This window comes from Triticum aestivum, chromosome 2B, assembly GCF_018294505.1.
Source record: "Triticum aestivum cultivar Chinese Spring chromosome 2B, IWGSC CS RefSeq v2.1, whole genome shotgun sequence".
NCBI lineage: Eukaryota > Viridiplantae > Streptophyta > Magnoliopsida > Poales > Poaceae > Triticum > Triticum aestivum.
Genome location: NC_057798.1, coordinates 36,035,110 through 36,045,739, shown reverse-complemented (window position 1 = coordinate 36,045,739; position 10,630 = coordinate 36,035,110). Strand labels below are relative to the sequence as shown.

At 41.4% G+C, this 10,630-nt stretch overlaps 1 protein-coding gene across 1 annotated transcript in view; it reads right to left on the bottom strand.

The window, feature by feature from the left end:
* Window positions 1–6: 6 nt before the first annotated feature.
* The window catches only part of LOC123043327 (uncharacterized), a gene marked incomplete at its 3' end in the record, with an annotated part of 49,943 nt that continues 39,319 nt past the window's right edge, over window positions 7–10,630 (bottom strand). Inside the window, exons 13-16 of the mRNA XM_044465745.1 lie at window positions 10,535–10,581; window positions 4,563–4,642; window positions 1,198–2,254; window positions 7–1,004 (exon numbers count right to left, since the gene is read on the bottom strand). Of these exons, the coding sequence (XP_044321680.1) occupies window positions 7–1,004; window positions 1,198–2,254; window positions 4,563–4,642; window positions 10,535–10,581 (2,182 nt within the window). The remainder of the gene's footprint in view (window positions 1,005–1,197; window positions 2,255–4,562; window positions 4,643–10,534; window positions 10,582–10,630) is intronic.

Here is a 10,630-nt window from a genome sequence, read left to right as displayed (position 1 = left end):
TCGTCGTCGTGGTCTTGTTGTAGGCTCAACTTGATGCTTGATCCTGTACCTGACGAAGCGGTTGTATGAGAAGATACATACCGGCAGTAGTACCACCGCCATCACCATGGTCAGCATGTAGATGCTAGTCTTGAGATGGCGGGAGCTCCCGGAAGCATAGGCACCCATGAGAGCGTACATGCCCAACGCCATGCACGCGTGGAGCCGGTAGCCCCGTATCACTCGCCTGTACAGCTTTTGGTTCACGAGGAGTAGAATGACAGCCACCGACGCCATGAAGCTGACGGCGTTGCAGTAGAAAAAGGCACTGTAGCGGCGCGGGTAGTTGTCGAGCAGGACGGGGTAGCCCGCGCGGTGGCCAAGCTGCTCGTCATCCGCCGGCCAGAAGCCGCCAGGCGGGGACAGCCCGGCTTGGTACGTAAGTGCCGCGGCTAAGATGGCGATTAGACGCAGCACTTGACCATTGTCATCCAGCTGCTGGTTGCTGCTTCGTTCCCCAGCTACTCGCCTTGCAAAAGCAGGAGCAGATGTAGTAGCAGCAGGAACAGGAACAGGTTCAGCAACCACGTTCTCCTTCAGGCCTACCGCACAAACATGGACGGCGATGTAGATGAGGATAAGGCCAATCACGATGACAACATAGATGGACCTTTTTGCATCTCTGGTGCTCCCTGCGGCATAGGCGGTGACGAGGCAGATCAGGTCCAGCACCATGCATCCCTCCAAAGTGTGGAGCGTGAGCAGGAACTTGCTCTGTACCATCATGACCAGTACCAGAGATGTCACGAAAGCTGCGGAGTTGCTGTAGAAGAAAACCTGGTAGCGTGCATGATGTGTAGTCTGTAGCACAGGACGCCCAATCTCATGCCCATCCAGGTTGTCTTGCCAGAGGCCACCCGGTGGATCCATTCCTGCTTGGTAAGTGATGCATACCGCAAAACCAGCAAGTACCATAGCCAAATAGCAATTATTTTTGAAGACTGTGCTCGCAACTGCGCTGTCACCTGCATAATCAATCGGCCAATCATTCAATCAAGAACAATTCCAATTAAGCTGCTGTTGCTAATTGCAATTAATTAGATGTAGCTAGCTAATTCTCCAACAAAGAAATACTACAGTAGCAAAATCGAGAGTTTGCACAGTTACGAAAGCTGTTTTGTTAGCAAGAAAAATCAATAAATTGGCAAAAGCATATACCTGCGGGACTTGATTTCTTTGACCATTGGGAGAAATTGTCACGCACATTCCTGATTGGTTTCCAATGAAAGACATAATTAAGAGCCAGCTGCAGGCCCACCCAGGCAGGAATCACGGTGGACAGGGAGACGATGACCATTACGGTATTCTCCGTCTCCCTGGAGCTCCCAGTAGCATAGGCCCCCATGAGACCCAGGAGGGCGACCGCTATGAATCCGTAGATCCTGACAACCCGCGCTGAGATGATCCTGCTCACCTTGTTGGCCAGGAGCAGCAGGATGACGAGCAAGGAGGCGAGGAGCACCACGGTGTTGCATACAAAGAAGGCCCGGTACCTCCGGCGCCTGGTGTCCTCCATGATGGGGTTGCCGGCGAGGTGAAGAAGGCGGCCATCCTCCTTCTCATGCTGGGTGCTGCTCCAGAAGCCACCAGGCGGGTTCAGCCCGGTGGCATATGAGATGGTGAAGGTGAAGGTCGCCAGCAGTATCAACACCTCTACCTTCTTCTTTTCTTTGTAACCCTTGTTTGTGTTTATGGGGATGGGGGTGTTGTCGCGGCCCCTGTTCCAACTCCTGACGTAGCAAGGTATGAAAGCATACGCAATGTAGGCCAAAACTGCGAAGGCGAGCCCAGAGGCAAAGATGGTGGTGAAGGCGTCACGGCAGGTCCCGGCGGCGAAGGAACCAATGACGGAGAGCAGGTCGACCACCATGACCACCGGCAGCACCATTGTCCAGACCTTTCTGTTCCTCCGGAGCATCACGAGGATGAGGCAGACCATGACTGACGAGGCGAACGCCGTGGCATTAAAGGAGTATAAAATGCGATACCTACTGATGTCGGTGTACCGGAGGATCGGGTTGCCGGCGACGTGCCCGTCCTCCATCTGTTGCCAGTTTCCCCCCAGCAGGTTGAGCCCGGAGAGATACGTCACCGTCGTCACCAGAGAGGCCAGCAGCAGAAGTTGCTCATTCAGCTCGTACAACTTCGAGTCTGAATCCTTGTTGGACGTCCCCATTTGGTTTGTCTGTGTCGGCCCGTGTGGAGATGGGAGTGCCTTGTATTGCATATCATTAGGTTAGTTATATATACAAATATATGTACACTTTACTTATTTTTATAATATATATATATACTATCTACATATCTATTCCCTCCGTTCCAAATTACTCGTCGTGGTTTTAGTTCAAATTTGAACTAAAACCACGACGAGTAATTTGGAACGGGGGTAGTACTTGTGTAACCACTCGCATTAATTCAGACCTTATTAGTTATCTTAGTTGTCGATCTTCAGAGAAGTATTCTCTTTGTTTCTTTCTAGTCCACATAATATTTGTCTTAAGTGAAACGTCATAAAGTTTGATCACAATTATTGGAAAATATATCAACATTCACAATATTAAATCATATAATTGGATGCATCTTTGAATTACTTTTCAAATTGTATATCTCTTGTATTGTTAACGTTAATATTTTCTCCTAAACTGTGCCTTCTCATTAATACACTTCTTTCAAAAATATATTTCCACTTTGGTCAATAACCAGCTCACTTCAAATCATGCAAGATCCTTTTTACTCTATATGTTGAATATGACTGAAATTTATTGTTATATTCATACTTCATATGCTAATTGAAATCACTTTCACAATACTTGCATGATTTGTAGATTTGTTTTTTCTAGTTTGTTCGTGCGATCAGACCACTATACTTGCAAATGATTTATAGATAAATTTTTTTCTAGTTTGCTTGTGCGATCAGACCACTATACTTGCATGATTTATAGATTAGTGGGAGAAGTGTGGGGGAAGTGATAAACTAATCTATAAACCACGTGGTTTCAATTACAGATTAGGCTTTTCTAGTTTCTTCAAGATATTAATATATTTTTTACAGAGGCCCGGTGTAATTGGTATCTTCGTGATATTAGTATATTTCCTTTCTCGAAAAAAATGTGGTTTCAATTATAGATCAGTTTTTTCAAGTTTGTTCGTGCAATCAGACCACTATACATGCAATTTTAAGATTGACAGAAAATTAGCAACGTGAGCCACACATTCATGCGACTAGATTTGTTACTTGATGACATCGTATTTATTGTGATTTTTTTATAATAGACGCACATGCAGAACACATTGAACAGTGGCATGTACTTGGAAATTTTCTATGTGCTTTGAACAACCAGGGGATACACGAGACAATTCTGTTGCATCCAAAAGTATCTTATAAGGAGAAATGCACATAATGATCATACTCTATATGGGGTTAAAATTTCAACTCGAATTTATTTTCTATTTTTATCATCCTACATGCTCGAGGACGACCACCGGTTAATCCTGGAGATGTTGATACATGCGTCCAAAAGGTCATGTTTACTTGCCTATTTTATGTTTTACTTCCAACTTTTGGACTAAAGAATATCCAACTAGGAAATTTAGATGATGTGGCAAGCAATTAAATGAAGAAAGGGAGGGTTTGTTATCATTATATGATACTATGTGTCATGCAAAAACAATAAATTAGCGAATATATGCTAGCAACCTATAATAATATGCACTAGGAATGTAGTATCGTACACTAATATCATATGCATGCATGATACTAGTATATGACAATCCGCACTACGAGAAGCCTCATGGTGTTGTTATCATGGTTGCACTTATTATGTAAAATGCTCTTTACTTTAATATTTTAATCATTGGCCCATTTAGATTAAAGAATAATTGTGGTAGGGATGTGTATTAGATGGAGTAGATCTTGATTTGTGAAGTATTACCAGTGATACAAAGGAGGAACAAAATTGATAGGCGCCTACATGTTGGGCCTGGTCTTCAACATTCATCCACCACATCACAAATTCACCTTAAGATATTTCAGTGAGGTGCCTTTTTAAATAAAATTCCCAGTTTGGGCTTTCTAGACTTTGAACTAATTGTGTTTATATTTATAGAAGATCATTTTTACATAAAATTTTGCAATATTGATTTTTGAAATGTTTTTATTATTTTGTGCTATATGTTTATGAACCTTCGAGAATAAATTTCATAATTTTGTGGATATTGTTTAATAAACTTGTTGACATAAGTGACATATGGTGGTGATTTTACTAGCATGCACCTGCCACATTATTGTGAAGTTCTTTGAAATGATCCAAACTTCCTCAAACTTCCTCAAGTGTGTTCAATCAATAGTTGACAGAAGAAAATAGGAATGTTGGTAATTTTAATATTAATATCGTCTCAAAATTTATAATTTTTTACAAAACTTGTATTCTAGTCTATGTGGAGTTATATAACAAAGAAATTGAATTGGTCCACGAAAAAAAGATCGCAGGAGGTTATCACTTCTTCCACGTGAAAGCACATACCGTAGCATCCTCCATGGTTATACCTAGACTGATCTCATCTTTCTTGGATTCTTTTTCCTCCGTGGAAATGTGCTCGAATTCTGCAAGTACGGTTCGTTACTAGTTACTACTACAGAATTCAGAGGTTGTTGTAATAGACAGAAAAAACGTAAGGTACAAATAATCTGGTAATATAACGGGTCTAAACGGGGTAATAAACCGGTAATAGAGGCAAATCATATATATTACCTGAAATAATTTTGAAACATTATATGCGCTAGGAAAATGTCCATCATAAGTAAAACCAATTTGATGGCACAATTCTGATATACAGCACACAAATTCTTATTTTGTGCCCCGCCAATTAGCGTGCATCATATCACACCGAACCTGACTAATCGATCAACCAAAATATTGTGATTGAGCAGAAAATATTTAATATATTTTTCATATACAAACTTTAATCGTAGGTTGTTTGTCTTAAATTGTTGTGCAAAAATTTATAATCCTCCATGAATAAGAAGGCCAAGAAGATTACTACAAAATCCTGGAAACTATGTCCTTAACGCACTAGTAGTGTGCAAATTATGGTCAAATTCTATTTTATGAGTTGGATTTAGCATAGAATTTACCTCAAGTTATCAAAAATCCTAGGTAGTGCATGCGCAAATTTACTCTTGACGGACTGAACCTATGCCCCTTAATGTTTTCATGACATCTCGATTTCTTTGTTACCTACCTGCGCCTTTCATTAGTTGCGCGAGAGCAGCTTAACAAGAATTTCCCCGACATTCTCAGTTATCTTATCAGGGTGAATATGGGGATAGTCGTGAGTTGTTTTTCCCAAAGCCTAGGAAGTGAGCAAAACCTTCATGGTGTGGACATAAAATTTATTGATCCCATTACACTAGTTCTAAACTTAACTCATAGGACCTTATAGTGCTTTTATCGTAAATTAATAGCAAAAGTTAAGTATGAGAACATGTCGTCCTAGCTATACTAAGGTGTTGCAATCCTCCATTTCGTAGCACTGATCCGGTCTTCAGATAAGGTTGGACCTCCAAGGTTAGTCATTGAGTGAGGGATGGTGTGAGTCATGTGTATCCTTCCAGCAGGGAAGCATGACCCTATTATTTCCAACCCCCTTGCCATCCTTTAGAAAGTGTCATGCCCAATAGGCTAGTTAAGGACCAAGAGGCACGCGCCCTCTTAGCCTTATATACCTCGGGAAGTGCGATCCCCATCCTGAGCTGATATACATACCCCATCGAGTTCTCTAGGTGTGCCTTGACTTTCCGCGATGCATCATCAGCAAGCCCCTCGGGTGGTGAATTTGGTCACATTATGCATAGAAAGTTCAACTGTCGAGTCAGTATAAACAACTTCCGTCTATGAACACATGACCTTCAGTACGGCTTGAATGGTAAATTTCGGTTGCATGGCGCGGCTAGAATTTAATCCCCAGTTTTACCTTATCCAAAGGCTCCATTTGCCACGCGTGTGTGCAAACTATATATTCAAAATTGCTATGTATATTTTCTCAATACTAACGATGAGGTGCTATGCTACTTTAAAATCTATAAGGTAGAAGTTAAGAATCCACTTGAAAATAAAATAAAAAGAGTCTGCTCTGATTACCGTGGAGAGTACCTTTAAAAATAAGTACAATTTATTCTGTGCAGAACATTTTATTATTCAAAATAAAAGCCTCCCAATTCAACCCAGTCAAACGGCCGGGGTTGCGAAAGGAAAATCCTTACTCCAACAGATTTGGTTACCGACCTGTTAGATATATCTATTTATGATAAGCAAGGTAGGAGAGGGAATATCGACATCATGTCATGTCCTGAATAAGGTTCCACAAGAATGACATTGTCGTACTTACACACTTGCGGCTATTTGGCCAAAGTCAACGTGCCCATACTAAAAGGACAAAGCTTGGACGAAAGACTGTGGACTGCGATTTTCTAGGCTATGCTGAGCATAGCGTTGGCTATAGATTTCTAGTGGTGAAAGCTGAGGTGCCTGACGTGAGGGTTGATGAAACTATGGAGTCTAAAGATGCTACATTATTTGAGGATATTTTTATATGGGAGCTATGCATAGCACTTCTAGAAAGAATTCTTACGGGACTCCTCAGCCTACCATTCCATTGGAAAATTATGAACGAAATCATGATGAAAATCCTGAGGAGGAAGGCAAGAAAGCCCCAACTAGTAGCAAGAGACAGATGACTTATAATTTATGTGGTGAGGATTTAATTATGTACCTCGTGAATGATATTCCCAATTCTATTTCAGAAAATTGTGCATCTCCAGGTCTTGTCTACTAGATGGAAGCAGTCTGTGGCGAGATGGATTCATCATGGCATGACATAGGAGACACTGACCGTCCTTATGGTAGTAAGCCTATGGGTAAAAAGAATCTTAGGCTGATGGCATTATTGAAAAGTACAAGTCTAGACTTGTGTCCAAGGGTCATACCCAGAAAGAAGGAGAAGATTCCTTTGATACTTACTCACCGGTGGCCAGACTGGCCAACATCCAATTGTTACTCATGTTTGTAGCCTTGCATGCTTTACACGCCCATCAAATGGACGTCATGGTGGCTTTCCTAAACAAGGAGCTAGGCGAGGAAACTGACATCCCATAACCAGTTGGCTTTGAAGTAGATGATCACGAAGGAAATATGTGCAAGTTACTTAAATCTCCGTATAGCCTGAAGCAAGCACCTAGGAAATAGCATGAGAAGTTTGATGAAACTTTAACATCGTGTTGGATTTGTTCTTAATGTGGGTGACAAATGTGTATATCGCCATGGTTGAGGCGAAAGAGTTATATCTTTTTTGTATGTCGACGACATATTCATATTTGGAACCAAACTTAAAGTCATTGCGGAGGTTAAGAGTTCCAAAACTTAAAGTCATTGAGGAGTTAAGACTTCTATATGTCATAACTTTGAGATAAAAGATCACGGTATGGCTGATGTTATCTTGAACATCATACTGTCGAGTGATAATGGGGGTGGATTTACACTTCTACAATCCCAGCATGTTGTAAACCTTCTCCAAGAACATATGATCCTAGTGTGAATTCCAAGGTTCGAAGGCACAACTACCTATCAGTTGAGATACTCTCAAGTAATTTGTCAACTTATCCGCTATGAGGGCTGACATTATGTTTGCTTTGAACAAAACTGAACCTTTTTTTCAATCTGATTGATGCATACAGGAATGAGGGAATTTCTGTCAGGCGCCATGGACAAATGCATGACAAAGGATGATACGACAAAGAGTGTCATAAAAGAATAAATTGGCAAAGTAGTTTTTAGCAGTCTACTTTTTGTCTGGCTAGCGGCAAAGCCTTTGTTCTCAGTGTTCCCCATCTGCCATCAGCTGTTGTAGGCCTACCGACAAAGAAAGCACTTGACTCCTTGGCACCCTAATAGAAGAGTTATGCGCTATCTGGGACATCACTATAACAGAGACACAATGGTACTTGAATGGTATAGTGATGTGAATTGGATATCTTGTACTGATGAGATGAAGGCCACAAGTGAATATGCGTTTACACTTGGAGGCGGTGTTGTTTCATGGATGTCTTGCAAGCAAACTATCTTAACGAAGTCATGGAAGAAAAAAGAACTCATAGCATTAGACAAATCCTATACGGAATAAGAATGACTTCGTGAGCTTCGGACTTTCCAGTGGTTGAAAAGCTAATTCAGGCTATCCTTAATAACTATGATAATTAGTCACTGTAAATTAGGAAAAAAATTCAAAAGGACATAATGCAATCCACAAAGAAGATAAGAATAAGGAATTATGTCAAATATCTAAGAAACACCGACGTGATAGCATTGGATTATATCGAGTCGGCAAAGAATCAGGCAGACCCCTTCACAAAAGGGCTATCACATGTTGTGATGGAAAAATGCATCGAGGGGAGGTGGGTGGGTGGTTGGGTGGGTATGAGACCACATGAATTTCCCTGGTAGTAACCCAATCTATGTGATCAGAAATCCTATGAAGCAAGACCACGGGAAACTACAAGTTAACTTTGGAGGGTAACCTTGCTAACCCACTCCTTTGGAGAGGTAGCACTCTCGCAATCCGTATGACAACTTGAATTTTTTCTTAATGTGTTCTAAGACTTGTATAAGCAAGATGCTACCCTATATATAGAGGAGTCTTTGGAAGATCAGACATATATGAGACTGATTGTTGGTCAAGTGTATGAGATAGAGTAATCTCTACATTGCTCACGAATAAGCCAGTAGCGTGACTAGTATGCTCCACCACCCAGGTTAGCCTTCGACAGCCTAGTACCAGTATGACAATTAGTTAAACTTCATTATGCCAAACGGAAAATACAAGGCAAAGTCCACTGTTCAGTTATGGATGAGTGTATCACTTTGCTCTAGGTGGATGTTCCATCCTAAGTGGTGTCCACTAAAAAAACTAGTATGTAAAAATAGTGTCCGGAATAGAGGACAACACCATAGGCCTCCAAGATTTGGTTCATGATTTTTTAATTATAGATGGGCTTAGGCCCATATACATAATAATTCTTGAAAAATCTCAAAGGACCATGTGTGGTTTCATGACACAATGGTGCAAAGTATAGTCTCACCTCATTACTAGAGGAGTGTTGAGCCCTTTTATAAGAGATTCTCTTCCACATGCTACTGAAGCTTAAAAAGAAAAGCGCAACACACGGGCTCCTCCTCCGCTGTCATGCCTCGCTCGCGCCCATCATGTTTTGTGAACGAGACGAGGCGAGCTCCAACCTAAGTCATGCTGGCCCTTAATCTTTTGCCGGTGAGTAATGAACAATCAATTGGAAATTACTTACGAGTCATTAACAGACATGCTACGAATCCGATACCTCAGATCATGGGTTGCTGCCGACTATGGCATGGGCTCAGCCCCACGTCTCGCCACCCGACCGCGCATATATTTGAGTCATTTTCAACCCTAGCCATCACCCAGATCAGATCTCATCTACTTAACCTCCCCGCGCACAACCCATCATATTTCCTCTCGCTATTGTTGCTTCCGGCGATCCCATCCTGTCTACCACGCGAACGGCTATACGAGAGAACGGGCCTCTGGAACTTTGTCCTTTGTAATCCTACACCGGGATAAGGGGAATTAGGTTTTTTTGGGAGTGCCTCAGCATGATTGCTCACTCCTATTGTCTTTGTCCTCTACTTGGACTAGTTCTCAGCCTCCCGAACAACATCATGTTTCACGAGACTGCCAACAAGTGTTCATCCCTCTCCTGTTCATTCCCGTGTTAGCGGTACTAGTTATATGATATTTAACCATCCCAAAATAAAGCTTTATAATGGCATTCGTAGTATATATATGCTCTATGCTTATTACCTGCTCAGAATGGTTAAATATCAACATGAGATTAATAATACTAATGCCATTATCAAGCTTTATTTCAGGATTAGATCAACCAGAAAATTGCTAATTATCCACCACTGCCCGCCTAGAATTGCCAAGATTCAGTGTACTCCCTCCATTCCCATATACAAGGCAGAAACTCATATTACAGGTACCAAGATAAAATTTAATGACTCCTTTGCAAGTCAACTTTTCTTTTTGTCAACCGGAATCATTAATACACCACAAGCATGCAACGAATGAATGGGAAGAAAGTGACCGAGTGTCGTTATGACTACATGCATGTAAGTATTAAAAAGTTGCTAGTACGAGGGAACATCCTTAATTTTTGCCTCGATTATTGTTGGTGGCCTTATATTGATGCAAAATGTATTTTTGATAGTGACCTTGTATAAGGGAATGGAGGGAGTACTTCCTCCCACGGATATCCTTTCTGTCCTAAACTTCTACAAATTACCCATCGCATAAAAATACAACAAAGAATATTCCTAGACTGGAAAATCAAAAGAAATTTGACCGTCAATAATTTGTAGGAAGAAACATGTGCATCGGTATGAACGCTGATATGCTGATAAAATACCTGGATCTTGCGGATGAGCAATAACGGAACCCGGCGGCGGAGAAGTCCTGAAGACAACAATCATTATGTGAAAACCCAGTCAAGCTCATATAGGCA